At 39.8% G+C, this 21,710-nt stretch overlaps 1 protein-coding gene across 3 annotated transcripts in view; it reads right to left on the bottom strand.

Annotated features, from left to right (window-relative positions):
• Positions 1–21,710, bottom strand: part of mtmr14 (myotubularin related protein 14) — a 116,687-nt gene that overhangs the window by 78,696 nt on the left and 16,281 nt on the right. For all 3 annotated transcript variants that reach the window (XM_073072858.1, XM_073072860.1, XM_073072859.1), the window contains exons 3-4: positions 11,471–11,579; positions 1,774–1,849 (exon numbers count right to left, since the gene is read on the bottom strand). In XM_073072858.1, the coding sequence (XP_072928959.1) occupies positions 1,774–1,849; positions 11,471–11,579 (185 nt within the window). The remainder of the gene's footprint in view (positions 1–1,773; positions 1,850–11,470; positions 11,580–21,710) is intronic.

The raw sequence follows: 21,710 nt of genomic DNA, 5'->3' as shown, positions 1-21,710 counted from the left end.
CAAAGATCAACCTAATTTCTGAGACAGTAGATCTGTCAAACGAGGAAAGAATTTGGTTAGCTAGTTGTGCTGCTGCTTCACAGCTCCAGCGACCTAGGTTCAACCCCAGCCCTCTACGCTGCCCGTGTGCAGCTTGTACATTCTTCCTATAAACACGGGATGCTCTCATTTTCTCCCATAACTCAAAGGTGTGCAGACTAGTAGGCTAATTGATAATGTACATTTGGCTTAGTATATCAGTGAGTGATTCAATCTGGCAAAAGTTGATGGAATGTGAGGGAAATACATTTAATGCAAGCAAGTGATGGAGGAATCACAAACATGGGCCGAGACACTTAAAAATTATGTGTGGAGCAACTTCTTCACTCAGCTGGTAGTTACTCTCTGGATAAATTGTCCAGCAGATGCTAGAGGTAGATCATCAGATATTTAAGATGGAGATAGATAAATATTTGAGATATTTAAAAATTGAGAGTTACGAGAAACTGGAACAGAAGAGGAATTGAGGCCACCATGATTACATTGAACAGCAGGGCAGGTTTAAGGGGCCTGGTGGTCTACTCCTGCATCAATTTTCTTGGCTTCTCGTGGATGTTTCCCTAACTAGATCCAGGGGTTAGAGTCTTAAAATAAAGGGTTGCTATTCAAGGCAGAGATGAGGAAGAATTCTTTCACCCAAAAGATAGAAACTCTTGTGTCATAAGGTAGCTGCAGAAGGTGAATGGCTTAGTGTATTCAACTGAGGTGGATAGATTTTTAGATATTAAAAGCAGCAAGAGGCTACTGTAGGAATGTGGCACTGTACTAAAAGATCAGCCACAATTTTAGGAAACGGCCGATTAAGTATCATGGCCTAACATTTCCACAACCAACTTCACTACAACACAAAATCAAATCAACTTCAGCTAAAATAGAACAGCAAAGTCAGAGACAGATCTTTCATTCTCTCATCAACTTTCTACTTTGGAAAAGACATTTTGTATATAAATGTACTAGATAATGCAATTCGTTTCATAATACCAACACATGTTCTAAATGATCTCTTTCTGTACCATCCATTTAAACATCTACAACTGATTCATATTAGACCATAAGGTATGGGAGCAGAATTAGGCCATTCAGCCTATCGAATCTGCTCCACCATTCCATCATGGCTGATTTATTATCCCTCCCAATCCCATTCACCTGCCTTCTCCCTGTAACCTTTGTTGCCCGTACTAATCAAGAACCTATCAAACTCCACTTAAATATACCCAATGACTTGGCTTCCACAGCTGTCTGTGGCAATGAATTTGATAGATTCACCTCCCTCTGGCTAAAGAAATTCTTCATCTCCTCGAGGGATGTTCTTCTATTCTGAGACTGTGCTCTCTGGTTTTAGACTCCCCCACTATAGGAAACATCATCTTCACATCCACTCTATCTAGGCCTGTCAATATTCAATAGGTTTCAATGAGATTCTCCCTCGCTCTTCTAAACTCTAGCAAGTACAGGCCTAGAGCCATCAAACGCTCATATGTTAATCATTTCATTCCCAGAATCATTCTGTTGAACCTCTTCTGGACCCTCTCCAATTCCAGCACACCCTTTCTTCCATAAAGGGCCCAATGTCTACTCACAATACTCCAAGTGCAATCTGAACAATGCCTTATAAATTCTCAGCATTACATCTTTCCTTTTATATTCCAGTCCTCTCAAAATGAATGCTAACATTAATGTACATTTATATACATTAATGTATATGTACAAATAATGAAATCAATCACTACCCACCTGAGAATAAGTAGTTATATCCACTGCGTCCATATAGTTCTCCCCATCCTGCTAGTGTTGCTGACCGACAAATGTGCTAGAATAAAAAATTAAAATGAATAATCCATGCACCAGTAGATTACAGCAATATAACAATAAATGAATACACTTTAGAGAATATAGATATTTTTTCTTTATTACACTATAGTTCTGCTAGTAAAGACTTTGGCTGAATATACAATGAAAACAATAACAGATCACAGCTTACACATACTCTCACCTAATGATTTACTATTTATTACTTCAAGCACCTTCTCTGAAACTCATTTAGCAGAGAACTTGACTGCTGAATCAATTCTGACAGAATACGGAGAGCTCAGAACATTAATAACTTGTTAGGAACTTTCAGCCAACTTCAATAAAATTACTTGTGCCTAGTAAACACAATAAAAATTTAAAAAAACAAAACAATTTTGCCAGACCTCTCTGCAGCCTCGGGTTATCAATTTGCTGAACTGAAGTCTTTTTCCCCCCCAAATAGAAACATTCAATTTATCTGTTCTAAAATTATTGATACCAAGAATTATTGTGACTGGCTTACGTGCTTCTGCCTTATAGCATAGCATCCTTCCTTTGAATATGTGAACAACCTTGTATAAACTACTCCAAATTTATCATACTATATAGATTAAACAACTATCCCAAAATGTACACATTTTCTGATGTTTTTGGAACAGATTATAATGCCAGAAAAGGATTCAGTTAATATAACCTCAGGTATTGGGGAAAAACAATAGAATGTTATTATTTATTGCTTGGAGAACTCAATATAAAAATGGGATGTTAAAATACAAAGGGCACTGATTCAACCTCATCTGGAGTATTGTTTATGGTATTTGCTTTCTTAAAGGATGTAAATGCATTGGAAACCATTCAGATACCATTTTCTTAGTTAATAGCTGGAAAGGGCAAGTTATCTTTTGAAGAAAGGTTGGGTGATCTCAGCTTGTAACTGCTGGAGTTTAGAAGAACAGAAGGTAATTTGACTGAAACATGAGATCCTCAAGAATTTTGTGGAGATGTTGCCTGCATAACTAAGGGAGTCAGCCATTCAGGACAAATAAAATGAAGATCTCTCTCTCAGACAGCCATGAGTTTTTGGATACCCCTCCTCAAAGGGTCCTGATGTAGCCTCATCTGAAATGCTAGCACAGAATTTTTACAGCTGCTGGCAGTATAATTCTGTTTTTCCACAAGTGTGCTTTATTTTGCAAAAAAAATCTTTATAAATCAATGAACTGAATAAATTTCAGGTGTTTACGATCTGCCATAAGGGAATGCTGCATTGTCAGAGATACCATCTTTTGATGAAGACATCCTCGCAAATAGAAAATTATATAGAAGATAACAGCACAGCACAGGCCCTTCAGCCCACAACGTGCCAACCTTTTAATCCACTAAAACCAATCTAACACTTCCTTCCTATATAGCCCTCCATTTTTTTTTATTATTCATGTGTCCATTTAAGATAGATAGATAGATAGATAGATACTTTATTCATCCCCATGGGGAAATTCAACATTTTTTCCAATGTCCCATACACTTATTGTAGCAAAACTAATTACATACAATACTTAACTCAGTAAAAATATGATATGCATCTAAAATCACCCTCTCAAAAAGCATTAATAATAGCTTTTAAAAAGTTCTTAAGTAGTTTACTTAAATACATTGAGTTCTAACCCCGGCACTTTAACATATCTTACTCCTGGCGGTTGAATTGTAAAGCCGAATGGCATTGGGGAGTATTGATCTCTTCATCCTGTCTGAGGAGCATTGCATCGATAGCAACCTGTCGCTGAAACTGCTTCTCTGTCTCTGGATGGTGCTATGTAGAGGATGTTCAGGGTTTTCCATAATTGACCGTAGCCTACTCAGCGCCCTTCACTCTGCTACCGATGTTATATTCTCCAGTACTTTGCCCACGACAGAGCCCGCCTTCCTTACCAGCTTATTAAGACGTGAGGCGTCCCTCTTCTTAATGCTTCCTCCCCAACACGCCACCACAAAGAAGAGGGCGCTCTCCACAACTGACCTATAGAACATCTTCAGCATCTCACTACAGACATTGAATGACGCCAACCTTCTAAGGAAGTACAGTCGACTCTGTGCCTTCCTGCACAAGGCATCTGTGTTGGCAGTCCAGTCTAGCTTCTCGTCTAACTGTACTCCCAGATACTTGTAGGTCTTCACCTGCTCCACACATTCTCCATTAATGATCACTGGCTCCATATGAGGCCTAGATCTCCTAAAGTCCACCACCATCTCCTTGGTCTTGGTGATATTGAGACGCAGGTAGTTTGAGGTGCACCATATCACAAAGTCCTGTATCAGTTTCCTATACTCTTCCTCCTGTCCATTCCTGACACACCCCACTATGGCCGTGTCGTCATCGAACTTCTGCACATGGCAGGACTCCGAGTTATATTGGAAGTCTGATGTGTACAGGGTGAACAGGACTGGAGAGAGCACGGTCCCCTGCGGCGCTCCTGTGCTGCTGACCACCGTGTCAGACCTACAGTCTCCCAACCGCACATACTGAGGTCTATCTGTCAAGTAGTCCACTATCCAATCCACCATGTGAGAGTCTACTCCCATCTCCGTTAGTTTGTGCCTTAAGATCTTGGGCTGGATGGTGTTAAAGGCACTAGAGAAGTCCAGGAATGTAATCCTCACAGCACCACTGACCCCATCCAGGTGAGAGAGGGATTTATGCAGCAAATACGTTAAGAGTTTCTTAAATATCCCCAATGAACCTGCCTCTACCACCATCCCTGGTAGGACATTCTACACACCCACCACTCAAAGAAAAACTTACCTCTAAAATCCCCCATATACTTTCTTCCAATCACATTAAAATTATGTTTCCTCATATTAGCCATTTCCACTCAGGGTAAAAGTCTCTAGCTATCCATCCACTTAATCCAGTGATTCCCAATGGGGGTAATTATGTGTCCTAAGGGGATGTTAGAAGAAATAGAAGTCTTTGGGGGCATTCAAGATTCTTTAGTGGGAGGAACATCACCCTAACTTGAGGCACGAGACCACAGGAAGAACCATAACTCTGCACAAGTGAGCACTCGTCACAACACATCTGAAACTCAGCAATCTCATCTGACCTTACCAACCAAACAGACATTACTGGAGACACATAAATTAGCAACCAGGGTGTCCAACAGTTCCCCTTGACTCGTGCCATGACATGAGTTCATGCAATTTAACAGTCGGCAAGTGAAGTACACCCTCTCAACTTTCTCTACAGATCTATGGAAAACAGGTAGCACAAACGATACAGTGCTGGCCGGAATCAAATAGTGAAAGAGGCAATCAGTGAACTTGCCAACCCTGAGGATTCCTCTTGAGGGGCTCAAAGTGACCTGGGCTTCAAATGTGCGGTCAAGAACCATCTTTGGGGATTATGAGACCTTACATGGTTGGTCAACTGTGCAAACTAGAATAGTGCAAAGGTAGCTTGCTAAACACCAGCTCTATCCCAACTAACATTCAGATTCCAGACTGAATTCTTGTCAACATAATTTTTCCTGTTGTGATCATCTTCATCTTGCCATTCCTCTGCGTGCCACCACCATTGTTCTATCTATGTCAACTGGCTGCTGTCATCAACACCCGATACACATTCCCAGCTTGTGTTAATTTTTTTATTTTAATTTAGTCCCGAGCTGATTATCTATTATTTGTGAAGCAGGGCGCCATGCGCAATCATAATCAATTGAAAATGTTCGTGGGAGCACAGAGGAACATTGGGAAATCTCCAGGAAGACCACCTTTGTTGCTGCTGCTGCTGTGAGGTCCGGGACTCTGCTGGGAAGAACAGGCCCCCAGTCCTTGGGGTTGCGTTGCCAATAGCCATTGGCGGGGCTGTCTTAATACGCCCAGCAGAGGATGGTGCTTGGAGAAGCTATGCCGGAGGGGATGGTCATCAGCTCGGAGGTTTAACAGACTCGGAGTTCGCTGCGGTCAGGTCGCTTTCGGTGTGTGCTGCGTCTGCGAGGCTGGGTTTGACAGAGCTTTCATTGCGTGCTGCGTCTGCGAGGCTGAGTCGGGCGGCGCCGTGGAAGTCCATAGCAGGGGTATTCCCTTCTGCCGCCGGCGTGGGATGGCGAGTCTATCGGGACCCTGGGGACTTGTGGAATCTGTGTAGTGATTTCTTTTGAACATAGTCCTTTAACATCTTTGGACTATTTTTACTGTGCCCATGGTCTGTTTTTTTTATCAATTATGCTATTGTTTGCACTGTTGTAACTATGTGGTTTTGTGCAGGTCTTGTTTGTCTGGTGGGATTGGAGCTCCTTTCCAGGGAACGCGCTAAGACGGTAACGCGATGTTAATATGCAGCAGCCTCTCCGGACTCTGGATTGGGGATTGCCAAACGTTATGTGGATTTTCTGAGGTAGTCTGTTTTGTCATATGTTTTCGTGATATCACTCTGGAGGAACGTTGTCTCATTTTTAAACTGCATTGCATTTGTGGTTTCTAAATGACAAAATAAACTGAATCTGAATCTGAATTAATGATGGATAAGTACGAGCGAATGCAATCTCTACAAGTCTGAAGGTTGTGAAGCTTTGAATTCTAATACTGCTAAGAAACAGAAACTACAAAACATGGTTTTATTCCGTTCCCATCAGATCAGTGATGTCCCATGTATCTTATTTGTAATACTGTACTGTTCCATGAAGCCACGAAACCATCAAGATTACAGGAACACTTCTGTAAAAAAAGACACCCTGCAAAGGCTACTTACGGCATTACTCAGTTCCAAAAGATGAAAGAAGCATTTGAAAAGCATTGCACACTTGGGTCTTTTGCCAAGAAAGCTAAAAATGACCTTGAAAGTGGTCTCATTGCTTCTTATAACATTTCCAAAACAATAGCAAAGTGTGGAAAATCTCACACAATTGGTGAAAGATTAATAATGCCTGCTTTATCAGAAGTGCTCACCACAGTTTTCAAAGTGGATACTAGTATTTTAAAATCAATTTCTTTGAGTAATAACTCTGTAGCTCGTCATACTGATGAAATGAGTGAAGACACTGAGTATCAACTATGCATAGAGCTACAAAAACAGACACTGGGATACAACTAGATGAGTCAACTGTGCGTACAATGACACACTGCTAATTGCTATGTACGGTTTATCAAAAATGGAAAAGCTTATGAAGAGATTCTCTTTTTTAAAAAGAGAAAAACAAACATCAACAGAGAATCAGTCTACGATAAGCTCAAAATGTATATTGCGGATACATTGAGGCCCAAAGGATCATTGGAGACCTGAGTCACCCCAACCACAAACCATTCCAGTTGATACCATCCAGGAAATGGCACCACAGCATAAAAGTCAAGACCAACAGACTCTGGGACAGGTTCTTCCACCAGGCCATCAGACTGCTTAATTCATGCTGATGCAATTGTATTTCTCTATTATATTGACTATCCTGATGTACATTATAAGTAACTATACTTGAATGGAGACGTAATGTAAAGATTTTTATCCCTCATGTATATGAAGAATGCAAGTAATAAAGTCAATCCAATTCAGGTATTCTGATTAGGAACATGATTTATTATGCACCAGATGGAGCACCATATATGACAGGTCGCCATACTGATTTTGTGGCATTTATGATAAAATAAATTCCAAGTTTGTTTGCAATCCATTGTGTAATTCATTGTCAACATCTTGCAACCAAAAATTTCAGTCACTGTCTTTTTTTCACGTATGACTCTTGTATTATCTACCATCAACAAAATTAAAGCTCATCCATTAAATAGCAGGGTGTTTCACCAGTTATGCCAAAATAACGATGTAGACTTTGAACACTTGCTTCTTCACACTAAAGTGTGTTAGCTGTCAAAAGGCTGCTGCTTAAAATGTTTCTTTGACCTATTTGACACTGTGTTTGAATTTTTGCTCAAAGTCAACAAGAGCTTGGAAAACAAGATTGAACTTCTGTGTGGAGATGTGCATACCAGCCAATCTGTATGACAAAATGAGCATCTTAAATATGAAACAGCAGGGTGAGAATTTCAATTTAATACAGGTAAAAAGTGCAGTGCCTACTTTTATTGAAAAATCAGAAATATATAAGCAAAACATTGGGAGATGAATGTTCTCAGTTCCTCTGCATGGAAAGTATGGCACTCTCTTTCATAGACAGTGATTTGTAAGTGTACGGCTTGCACCTGCAGTCACTGAAGATGGATTTTCAGAATTGAGTCATGGATTTGAATGATCTGGAAATTCCGGTCTGGGTAATTACCCCATTTCCTTGCAAGGTGGAAGAACAGGCAGAGAGTTTGCAAGAAGAAATTATCAAAACTCAGAACAATGAAGAAGCAAAAATGCTTTTCAAAAATGCCGGCTTTTGTGATATGAGGCTACACTGTCGTACGAAGTTTCCTGGCCTTTGGAGAAGAGCCAAACTGCTCTTTATTGCATTTTTATCCTACTACCTTGTCGAAAGAGGCTTCAGTGCAGTGAACCACATACTCACAAACAGAAACCGTTTGGACATTGTTACATGTGGGACTTAAGGCTTTAGCTGTCAGAACTGGAACCAGATATTTCAACTCTTGCTAAAAACCATCAAGCTCAAGGACCATATTGATATCGAAGCTGCTGTACAGCACACAAGTACTGTGTAAGCTAGGTTTAAAGTCAAATAAAAAATTAAAGCAGAATCATTCTTCTCATGTTAGCATATGGTAGACATGTTTTTACACTAGGGGGGCACCAGAAAATAAGAGGGGCATTGGCAAGTATGAAAGTGCTTTAAGGGGGTGCTGGGGTGAAAAAGGTTGGGAAACACTGACTTAACCTATGCCTCTTATCATTCTTACATAGCATTCCTCCTCTTAAAAATAATGCTATCAGTAATTTGGATAATATTTGTCCCTTAACACGGCCAAAATCGGTTATATGGCTATTATCAGAGCTGTGCAACAATTAGCTCTTTTGAACCCTCATCAACATCATTATTTCACTGCGCATTTCAAAAATGCTACACTGAATGTTAAGTGTTCCAAGATACCCTGAAAGGTGCTATGTATATACAGGCCTTTATTCCTATTTTATGTATATAACTTTGTAAACAAAACTCCCACTTTGACACTTTTTAATTTTGCCAAGCTATATGCTTACTGACATTGGAACTGTTGACCTTGGAAATCAAGGACCCTTCATCAGAATTAGCAAAATGAGCAAACAAGTATGTTTTACAATGCAGTTGGAGGGAGCTGGAAAGGGTGGTGAAAATGGGTGGAGCTTTGATAATAAGGTGGAGGCCAACTTTAAAGAAAGCAAGAAACTGGAAGGGCCCCAGGTTGGACCAAGGACACTGGAGATACGTTCCACACTGGGATGCAATTGCCTGGCAAATAAATGGGCACAGAAGTAAGGTGGAAGAAAAAGAATTCAGCACTAAATCTGTTCATCACTAACTGTTGATTCAACATTACCTTGGCTTTCCAATGACCTTAATCACTCTAACCTAATCCGTTCTGAGCTTGTAACATTTCACTCGTTTAGAACCAAACCCAACATCCTCACCCCGGTTGCTGACAAGGGTGTTTTGGTTTGATAAACTGACCTCCACCTTATAGAAACCATATACCAGAGCTCAGACACCTCCCACTTGACCACAATCCAACTACTGAACATCAGGCCACTGAATACCTCTCATTTCAACACCACTGAGATCTCCTTCAGTCAGCTCTTTTCCTGTTACAATGCTTGCTGCATCTCTACAGAGCTTGAAAATTTCATTAACTTTGTTGCCAATTTTCATTCAGCTTTCCCTTTCACATTATCTGACTCTTCCTTTTCTTGACATCCCATCATCATAAGGGACAGGCTTAGAGACAATGACCCATTTTAAGCCCAGTCAGTTCTCTCAGTTAACTTGCAAAGATCTTTCTTTGCTTCTGTTGCAAGAACTTTGTTCTAATTTCTCACTTTCTCTCCATCACATCCATTCTGACAATGAGACTTTCCACACCTGAGCCTAAAAGCTGCCTTAATAAAGGGTTCCCAGCGACCACTGTTGACAGCACTTCAAAAGTACCTCCTATACTACTTACACTTCTGTTCCAGCCCTCTCTGCAGCCACCTAAAGCAAGGATGGGGTTCCCTTTCACCTTCCTCACACAAGCCTCCACATTCAATTGATTATTCTCCATAATATTCCTCATCATGAGGATTACAAATTTATCTTCTGCTCCTTCCCCTTTCAGCATGGATCACTGCACCTATGATTCCTTAAGTCTATTCTAAGAATATAAAACAGCACAGTACACGCCCTTTCACCTACAATGTTAAACTGACCTACATAAAAAAGGATCTAGTGCTTTCCTGGCATATATGATGAAGACTCAGAGAGTCTCCAAAAGGAAATAAAGACGATTTCAGGACTTAATAGTATTCCACCCCCCCCCCCCCCCCAATCATTCCTGCAGACGTTCCAATTTGTTTATCTTTCCTCTCTTCGGTCTCCATCTGTCAGATTTAAAATAATTCTTACTTTGATAAGTTTGGTCTGCATGCCATTACAGATACTTCTTTCATACTCTCTACCCTTCTCCTTCGCTGCAACTTAAAATGTGTTTGTTTTCTCACTTTTGCAGGCTCCTTGACCTGAAAAGTCAGCTCTGCTTCTGTTTCCACTGATGCTGAGTTTGTGCAGCATTTTCTGTGTTTACTTTGGATTTCCAACTCCTTAATTTTTAAAAAAAATAACATCCAACTCCTGGTATCTTTCCCGATGAGGATGACTATAGATCTATTCCACTTAATAATACTAGTGCTCTACATTTAACATTTTATACTAAATTGCATTTGACCAACTAACCCAATTATCTCAAAGAACATTCACATCTTTCATAATCCCAAGAGATTGTTCCCCTACAAATTGGAAGATGTCACCAAATTACAAAAAATTCCAAGACACTTCCTTTGAATTAAAGTAGTGATTTATCAGATATGAATGGTCCTAATTTTTTTAAATATATAAAATAAATATAAATATTTTAAAATATATATAAAAAATAAAACTCAGTTTCACAGCCTGAAAGCCATTATCTATCTGGATCTACATCTTCCTGTCAGTAAACCACAACATTAATCACAAGGCATCTGGGATTTCTGATGTACAAACAGTGCTTCCCTTGTCACTGCGGTCATTAATAACTTTGAAAAACAGACTAGCTGATGAGGAATTATTTCTTCCCACCCCCAATTTGGATTTATTTTTAGATAACTGGGTTACTAAGTGGCAGTTTAGCAGATGCAGCTCAGACTAAAATAATTACTGAGGAGCACTAGAATCTGGCAATAAATCTAGGCACTAAAGGCAAGAGAAGGTTAGTAATCATAATGCAGCAGTTCAATCAGTGATCATATCAGCAGTAGGTGACAATGAGCAAAAAAAATCTAAATCTTAAAATCACATTGCATTTTGTTATCTTGGGAATTTATCCATTTAAAGTTGTTGAACTTTACAATTATTCATTTTACACACATCAGATTAGTTTGATGCCCATGTTACTGCTTTAATTACTTTTTAACTTTAATAACACATACCTATATTCACACCATTTCATTTGTTTTAAATTAAAATATGAACAGGAAACTAGATTGTACCTTTCCTTGATATAAAATGACTGGGCACACAAAACGACTACGACATCTTGCCATCTTGCTACGGCTTACAAAGTCCTGCAATTTACTTGTTTCAACTGTGCTCTCAAATCTGTAAAACAAGAGTGCAATATTAGATCCTAACCAGTGAAATCACAACACATAGCAACACATATTGATGGTGCATCAATGTTGCTAGATAGAAGAGTTTTGTAGGTATACAGTAATCCCAGCCCTCCTGGAGTTTGAAAAACATGACATGGCTGAACTGCTGATGTAATCAACACTGGATGAAGTGGAATTTTGCAATGAATCAAAATCTAGTAATGGTACCCATTAACAATAAGAACTGAAAGCAGCAACATTTTTCACTTCCTTATTAAAGCATTAAAAAAGATCAATTATTCTGATACTGAGCCACAAGCCAAGTAGTGTAAAAGCCAATGAGGCCAAAACAGAATACCAGCAATTTTTGCCACACAAAAAAAACGGACTTGCATTTGCAGTACCAAAGCTTTTAATACATCATGGAATACTTCCTACTAAGTATAACAGAAATAGCACATTGTGCAATTTCTACTTCAATAACTAAATGAATGGAAATTACTGAAGTGTTCAACAATCTACAACTTCATTCTCCTATGTTATGTTGTCATTTGACACTGTAGTTATCCCTGTGGAATGAAAATGGATCAATGGGACAAGCTGGGAATCTGGCAATACGAACAAGCTGTCAAAAGACAGTGCAACTGTACACAAGAGAAATTCAAAGTTCACTGTTGTATAAATATTGACCTGTAGCACCATACATGAATGAACTAACTTTTGCTGTCAGTAGAAAAGTTACAGTACACATCATTGCTTATGTTGACAGCTAACCAGAGTTATTGAGGACTTTTGGACAAGGACTTACAAATTTAATATTACTAACGTTTCATGAAATTTGTTGTTTTGCACCAGCGATACAGTGCAATACATTAAAAAACTATAAACTACAATAATTATGCAGTATGTTGAGACATTCCCTTTTGAAGATGTCTTCAACACTGGGAAGGCTAGTGCCCATGAAGGAGCTGGTTGAGTTTGCAATCCTCTACAGATTTTTCTGGTCCTGTGCAGTAGTCTCTCTATACTAGACAGTGATGCAACCAGTTAGAATGTTCTCCATGGTTCATCTGTAAAAATGGTCACTTATCTATCAAGAACAATGATGAGCATGAACTATGAAGAAACATCCAAGATGTTCAATGCTTCCGACTTAAAAATTTACAAGGTAGGCAAAGTCAGAATTAAAACACTTGCAAACCCTTGAAAAACAAAATACTAGGAGACAAAGGTAGGATATAAAATAGTGAGAGAGGAAAGTAACAAAAAAAAACAAAATCAGAAGGAATAATATGCTACAGCTATAAAACTAAATCTGCAAAACCAAATATCATGATGTTTGACTAATTTTAACTGATTGAACAGTTAAAAATTCATTTACACTTGAAATTACAATCCTTAATTACCTTAAACCCAAATGCAGTAACTCCACCCCTACTTTATCTTTCCTGGCAGTCAGCTTATGTATAGCTGAGCATGACTTCATGAATATACAATCAATGTACATAAGCTAGTTTAAGTATTTATGTTTGTTGTACATCTTCATTATTATTATTTTTGTGTTCTTTATCTTCTATGTTTTTTGTGCTGCACTGGATCTGGAGTAACAATTATTTTGTTCTCTTTATATTTGTGTATAGGAAATGACATTAAACAATCTTAAAGCTTGAAATTGAGCAAGTACCATAACTTTATCCTATTTCTTTGTCAAGTCACGAATAGAAGGGTTGTGTGTGGTGGTAATAATCTTCTGAGGTGTGTATTTCAATGCGAGGACTATTGTGGGGAAGGTTGACAAGCTGAGGGCGTGGATTGACACGTGGAATTAGGACATTTGTAGCCATTAGTGAAACTTGGCTACAGGAGGGGCAGGACTGGCAGCTTAGTGTTCCAGGGTTCCGATGTTTCAGATGTGATAAAGGCAGAGGGATGAAGGGTGGGCGGGGAGTGGCATTGCTAGTCAGGGAAAATGTTACAGCAGTGCTCAGGCAGGACAGATTAGCGGGTTTATCTACCGAGGCCATATGGGTGGAGCTGCGAAGCAGGAAAAGTATGACCACATTAATGGGATTGTATTATAGACCACCCAATAGTCCCTATATACCGCCATCCCCCACTGGGATGGTCTCAAAGCTCTTCGCTTCTTTTTGGATTCCAGACCTAACCAATTCCCCTCTACCACCACTCTCCTCCATCTAGTGGAATTAGTTCTTACTCTCAATAATTTCTCCTTTGGCTCCTCCCACTTCCTCCAAACCAAAGGTGTAGCCATGGGCACCCGCATGGGTCCCAGTTATGCCTGCCTTTTTGTTGGCTTTGTGGAACAGTCCATGTTCCAAGTCTATACAGGTATTCGTCCCCCTCTTTTCCTTTGCTACATCGACGACTGCATTGGCGCTGCCTCCTGCACGCACGCTGAGCTCGTCGACTTCATTAACTTTGCCTCCAACTTTCACCCTGCCCTCAAATTTACCTGGTCCATTTCTGACACCTCCCTCCCCTTTCTTGATCTTTCTGTCTCCATCTCTGGAGACGACTTATCTACTGATATCTACTTTAAGCCTACAGACTCTCACAGCTACCTGGACTATTCCTCTTCCCACCCTGTCTCTTGCAAAAATGCTATCCCCTTCTCACAACTCCTCCGTCTCCGCCGCATCTGCTCTCAGGATGAGGCTTTTCATTCCAGGACAAAGGAGATGTCTTCCTTTATTCAAAAAAGGGGCTTCCCTTCTTCCACCATCAACTCTGCTCTCAAACGCATCTCTCACATTTCCTGCACATCTGCCCTCACCCCATCCGCCCGCCACCCCACTCAGGATAGGGTTCCCCTTGTCCTCACCTACCATCCCACCAGCCTCCAGGTCCAACATATAATTCTCTAACTTCCGTCACCTCCAACAGGATCCCACTACCAAGCACATCTTTCCCTCCCCCCTTTTCTGCTTTCCGGAGGGATCACTCCCTACGCAACTCCCTTGTCCACTCGTCCCCCCCATCCCTTCCCACCGATCTCCCTCCTGGCACTTACCCTTGTAAACGGAACAAGTGCTACACCTGCCCTTACACTTCCTCCCTCACCACCATTCAGGGCCCCAGACAGTCCTTCCAGGTGAGGCAACACTTCACCTGTGAGTTGGCTGGTGTCGTATACTGCGTCCGGTGCTCCTGGTGTGGCCTTTTATATATTGGTGAGACCAGACGCAGACCAGGAGACCGTTTCGCTGAACACCTACGCTCAATCCACCAGAAAAAGCAGGATCTCCCAGTGGCCACACATTTTAATTCCTCGTCCCATTCCCATTCTGACATGTCTATCCATGGCCTCCTCTACTGTCAAGATGAATCCACACTCAGGTTGAAGGAACAACACCTTATATACCGGCTGGGTAGCCTCCAACCTGATGGCATGAACATTGACTTACCTAACTTCTGTTAATGCCCCTCCTCCCCTTCTTACCCCATCCCTGACATATTTAGTTGTTTTTTTTCTCTCTCTGCCCATCACCCTGCCTGTTCTCTATCTCCCTCTGGTGCTTCCCCCCCCCCCCCCTTTCTCCCGAGGCCTCCCGTCCCATGATCCTTTCCCTTCTCCAGCTCTGTATCACTTTCGCCAATCACCTTTCCAGCTCTTAGCTTCATCCCAACCCCTCCGGTCTTCTCCTATCATTTCGCATTTCCCCCTCCCCCCACTACTTTCAAATTTCTTTCTTTTTCAATCTTTTTATTAATATCAACATGTTAAGATTAATACATAGATAATGGGATTACAAACTTACAAAATTAAAATGAACATAAAAGGATACACAAGCAACAAGTACAATATAGTTACGTCTTCCCAAATTATGAATGATACAAATATCATATAAAACAAAAAAAAACTAGGTATATCATGTTGAGAAAAAACAGAAAAGAGAAAAAGAGAAAAAAAATATTATTACCCTAAGAAAAATTATTCTAACAAACTGATCACTAACTAATAAAGAGGGAAAAAAAGGAAAAGAAAAAGAAGAAAAAAAATTTAGACATAACATAGTTTGAGAAAACCAATGAAATACGGTAGGGGGATTAATTTCTTTCCAATTTAACAAAATAGATCTTCTAGCCATTAATGTAAGAAATGCAATCATCCGACAAGTCGAAGAAGATAAATGAATTGACTCCATCATTGGTAAACCAAAGATTGCTGTAATAGGATGAGGTTGTAAATCAATGTTCAATACCGTGGAAATAATATCGAAAATATCTTTCCAATATTTTTTCAAAAGTGGACATGACCAAAACATAAAGAGTTAAAGAAGCTATCTCAGAATGACATCTGTCACATATAGGATTTATATGGGAATAAAAACGAGCCAATTTATCCTTGGACATATGAGCCCTGTGCACTACTTTAAACTGTATCAATGAATGTTTAGCACATATAGAGGATAAATTAACTAATTGAAGAATTTTATCCCAATTTTCAATAGGGATTGTAAGGTTAAGTTCTCTTTCCCAATCATTTTAATCTTATAAAAGGCCTCTGAACATATTTTCATAATTATATTGTAAACATTTGATATTACACCTTGGTGAAAAGGATTTAATTCTAACAATTTCTCCAAAATACCCAAAGAATCAAGATTTGGAAAGGTAGGAAGTACAGTGTTTAAAAAATTCCTAATCTGTAAATAGCTAAAAAAAAAATGAGATCTAGGCAAATTATATTTATTAAATAATTGTTCAAAAGACATAAAACAATTATCCAAAAATAAATCAGAAAATCGTAGTATACCTTTAGTCTTCCAAGCTGAATAAGCTTGGTCCATAATAGAGGGATAAAAAAAGAAATTGGATACAATAGGAATAGTTAAAACAAATTGATTCAACCCAAAAAATTTCCAAAATTGAAACCATATACGTAAAGTATGTTTGACTATTGGATTGTCAATTCGTTTATGCAATTTAGAAAGAGCAAAGGGAAGAGAAGTCCCTAAAATAGAACCCAATGAAAATCCTTGTACAGATTTAGTTTCCAGATTTACCCAATGAGGGTTAGGAGATAAATCCCAATCCCTTAACCAACTCAAATCTCTTACTATCTTTCCTTTCAGTTAGTTCTGACGAAGGGTCTTGGCCCGAAACGTCGACAGTGCTTATAGATGCTGCCTGGTCTGCTGTGTTCCACCAGCATTTTGTGTGTGTTATTGAGTATAAGAGTTGGAATGTTATGGTGAGGTTGTATAAGGCATTGGTGAGACCGAATTTGGAATACTGTGTACAGTTTTGGTCACCGAATTACAGGAAGGATATTAATAAGTTTGAAAGAGTGCAGAGAAGGCTTACAAGGATGTTGCCGGGACTTGAGAAACTGAGTTACAGAGAAAGATTTAATAGGTTAGGACTTTATTCCCTGGAGCGTAGAAGAATGAGGGGAGACTTGATAGAGGTATATAAAATTATGATGGGTATAGATAGAGAGAATACAAGCAGGCTTTTTCCATTGAGGCTAGGGGAGGGAAAAAAACCAGAGGACATGGGTTAAGCGTGAAGGGGGGAAAAGTTTAAAGGGAACGCTGGGGGGGGGGGGGGCTTCTTCACACAGAGAGTGGTGGGAATGTGGAATGTGCTGCCACATGAAGTGGTAAATGCAGGCTCACTTTTAACATTTGAGTAAAACTTGGACAAATACATGGATGAGAGGTGTATGGAGGGACATGGTCCAGGTCAGTGGAACTAGGCAGAAAAATGGTTCGGCACAGCCAAGAAGGGCCGAAAGTCCTGTTTCTGTGCTGTAATGTTCTATGGTTCTAAGTTTCAATGCGGTATTACAGCACAAACTGTAGAGGACAGGGCAAATCACACTGCTTTTTTGAATTTCCATGTTTAACTAGTCACATATGTGCACTGCTAAATTAGCTGTATAATTTACTCCATATTGTGTCAAAGCAAAATCCAGACCTATGGAAAACTAAACCAAGCATTTCTTGTTTTTACATTAAAAAAAAGTGCAGGTGTCATCTATGAATTGCTAACCAAAAAAAAACCTGCTATTCTTAAGAATCTGACACATTTGATTCTAATTTGCACTCCATTGACATCAGACACAGGTTCCACTTGTGTTGCACATTCACAACGTGTTTTGGCACTCTTTCTATTCCTGCAGGCAATTAATGTTAATCTCCCTATCAAATGCAGTCCTTTCTCAGGACTCCAAGTGCCATCTCTCTGGCACTACATTCCTCCTTAGAACACCTGGAGAATAAAGACGCATATGTAAGGCTCCTTTTCATTGACTACAGCTCTGCCTTTAATACCATCATTCCAAATAAACTGATTCCTAAGCTCCGGAACCTGGGTCTTAGCACTCAGATCTGCAGCTGGATCTTCAACTTCCTCACGGACAGGACCCAGGCTGTAAAAATAGGGGCCAAGCTCTCCTCTACAATCACTCTGAGCACCGGTGCCCCACAAGGCTGTGTACCCAGCCCCCTGCTGTACTCACTGTACACCCATGATTGTGTAGCCAAGTTTCTATCCAACTCAATATACAAGTTTGCTGATGACACCACAATTGTAGGCCACATCTTGGGTAATGATGAGTCTGAGTACAGAGAGGAAATTAAGAACCTGGTGGCATGGTGCAAAGACAATAACCTATCCTTCAACGTCGGCAAGACGAAGGAATTGGTTGTTGACTTCAGAAGGAGTAGCGGACCGCACAACCCTATCTACATCGGTGGTGCGCAGGTGGAACAGGTCAAAAGCTTTAAGTTCCTCGGGGTGAATATTACAAATGACCTGACTTGGTCTAACCAAGCAGAGTCCACTACCAAGAAGGCCCACCAGCACCTTTATTTCCTGAGAAAGCTGAAGAAATTTGGCCTGTCCTCTAAAACCCTCACTAATTTTTATAGGTGCACTGTAGAAAGCATTCTTCTAGGGTGCATCACAACCTGGTATGGAAGTTGTCCTCTCCAAGACCAGAAGAAGCTGCAGAAGATCGTGAATATAGCCCAGCACATCACACAAATCAATCTTCCATCCTTGAACTCACTTTACACCGCACGCTGTCGGAGCAGTGCTGCCAGGATAATCAAGGACAAGACCCACCCAGCCAACACACTTTTTGTCCCACTTCCTTCCGGGAGAAGGTTCAGGAGCATGAAGATTTGTACGGCCAGATTTGGGAACAGCTTCTTTCCAACTATGATAAGACTGCTGAACAGATCCTGACCCAGATCTGGGCTGTACCTTCCAAATATCTGGACCTGACTTGCACTACCTTACTTTCCCTTTTCTATTTTCTAACTATGATTTATAATTTAATTTTTATTATATTTACTTCGATTTGTACTTCAGGGAGCGCGGAGTGTAGAAACAAATATCACTGTGATGATTGTACGCTCTAGCATCAATTGTTTGGTGATAATAAAGTAAAGTTGACCCAAAATTTTGGGCATCCTTGAGAACCTGCTGTAATTAAACAGGAAACATTAAAAGGCAAAGTATTCTATCTTGAACTTATTTCCAATGCATTATTATTATTATTTGTTCTTAAACTTCATAGGATAACTGAATAAAAAAAGGTATTTCATAATTAAAAGTACCCTCTACGTACAAAATCCACTGTACTTTCAATATGTCTGGCTACTTGTTACAACATTATTGAATATTCAATAGGTGACATTAACATTGTGCCCCTGAAAGGCAGCAAAGTGAATGTACTGACTCGCTCACACCAATTAAGCTCTAAACTAGAATTCTATTTATACCCATTTAATAAACTTATTATATACAAACATTTATTTCCCTTTTCAATACTAATAACTTCCTATAAAAAGAAATCTGATATACATCAGTTACTACCTGCTGGACTGTTTCACTTCTGTAAATGTTTTTAACATATTAAAAATCAGCATTTTTGAATCCTTCTTGAATTATCATTATGTGGCAAACAACTGAGGAACCAGTGCAAATAATGATAAAGCCACCCAGACAGTCTCTTTATGCCCATGTGATGAACTTATGCAAGTATGCCATCAGTGAACATAATCACAATTGTCCATTCACCAACAGTTCCAGATTACTTCCGTTACCGACCATTTCCACATAAACTTAGCCACAGTGTGAAAAAAAATTAAAACCTCCACTAATAAAGATTTCAAACAAAATTAATAAAATAATTCCATGCAGCAGTCAAAAGTAAATGTATAGTTCTTACACATTTGCTTGGTGGTAATCTTCATTTTATTTAGAGGTACAGAGCAGAACGTGCCCTTCTGTCCACCAAGCTGCGGCACCCAGCAACCCAGTGATTTAAACCCCAGCCTACTATGTGATCTCCCTGTGCCCTAATGTCAAGATACAACACTTGCAACGTGCCTGGCACAACACCGCTGTCTTTCAGCAGAGAAACTTGTAGAGGGCCTCAGAAGAGAGGAAAAAAAACAGGAAATATGTCGGAGTATCATTCAATCTTAGTCGGTAGGAAGTGGGTGCAAACATAGCATGTTAAGTACAAATCCAGATTAATTGAGATTGTTCATAAATAACCAAAGTGTCATTGGGAAATTGAAAAATCCAAAGATTGTGGTGTGGCTGCAGGAAGTGACCTTCACCACTAGTGCAAAGTCACAAATTAAAATAACACTTAACTCTAAGTCTAAGTATTGACTTCCATTGCAAACCATTCCCACACCCTCTGATGAAACATGGGGAGTACTCCGTCATCTTTTGTTGCTGATATAGAATGTCATTCCTAATTTCTACTTTCTCTGCTAAGGCCTCTGAAGTAACACCCTAATATCTCTCCCCTTTGTAATGCAGGTGGAATCATTGCTAGAACGAACAACAGCATCTACTCTAACCTCAATGCACCTCTTATTAAATTATGTAAAAACTGGCATTAAATACAGTCGGCCCTCCACAGGGGACTGGTTCCGGGACCCCCCACGGATACCAAAAAACGCAGATGCTCAAGTCAGAGAATTTTAGGACCCGGCGGAGCTCCAGACCTTATATAACTTGTCTCAGTGCGGTGGACTTTAGGACCCAGCAGAGCTCCAGACCTTATTTCACTTGTCTCAGTGCAGTGGACTTTAGGAACCAGCAGAGCTCAGGACCCGCCGCCCACAGTGTTTCTGTTCCAGAAAATGATGATGATTGAAAATAAAGTGGAAATAATAAAGTGATCGGAAAAAGGTGAAACACCATCAGTCATTGGAAAAGCATTAGGCTACAGTCGGTCAACAATTGGAACAATTTTAAAGGATAAAGTGAGAATAATGGCGCATGTGAATGCCCTGCCCCAATGAAAACTACAATTATTACTAAGCAACACAGTGGTTTAATTATTGAAATACATATGTTTCTTAAGTGTTTTATATGCATAGAAAGGTAAAATATATACTATATACTAAGTCAAACATTTGACTAACTGATGCTAAATAATACCAGATGTACCTGCTACGACTTAGAGAACTTAAGTTTATTTTCAATTCCCAATCTGCGGTAACCTATGCACATCCTCCCGTATACTTAAATCATCTCTAGATTACTTATAAAACCTAATACAATGTAAATGCTATGTAAATACTTGTTATGTTGTATTGTTTAGGGATTAATGACAAGAAAAAAACTGTACAGGGTACTGGTGAGGCCACACCTGGAGTACTGTGTGCAGTTCTGGTCTCTTTACTTGAAGAAGGATATACTGACTTTGGAAGCAGTGCAGAGGAGGTTCACCAAGTTGATTCCAGAGATGAGGGAGATAGACGATGAGGAGAGATTCAGTTGCCTGGGACAGTACTCGCTGGAATTCAGAAGAATAAGAGGAGATCTTATAGGAGGAACAGCTTTTCCCAGAGATTAGTGAATCTGTGGAATTCCTTGTCCAATGAAGCAATGGAGGTGACCTCAGTAAATATACTTCAGACAAAATTGGATAGATTTTTGCATAGTAGGGATTATGGGTTATGGGGGAAAGGCAGGTAGGTGGAGATGAGTCCATGGCCAGATCAGCCATGATCTTAATGAATGGCAGAGCAAGCTCAAAGGGCTAGGTGGCCTACTCCTGCTCCTATTTCTTAAGATTTTTCTTTTGTTCTGTCTCCATGTACTTATGTCCCAGAAGCTTTTCACTGAATGTCAGTAG

This window comes from Hemitrygon akajei, chromosome 19 (genome assembly GCF_048418815.1).
Source record: "Hemitrygon akajei chromosome 19, sHemAka1.3, whole genome shotgun sequence".
In the NCBI taxonomy this organism is placed as follows: domain Eukaryota; kingdom Metazoa; phylum Chordata; class Chondrichthyes; order Myliobatiformes; family Dasyatidae; genus Hemitrygon; species Hemitrygon akajei.
Note: the sequence above shows the minus strand (reverse complement) of the source record. Positions and strands in the feature narration are given on the sequence as shown.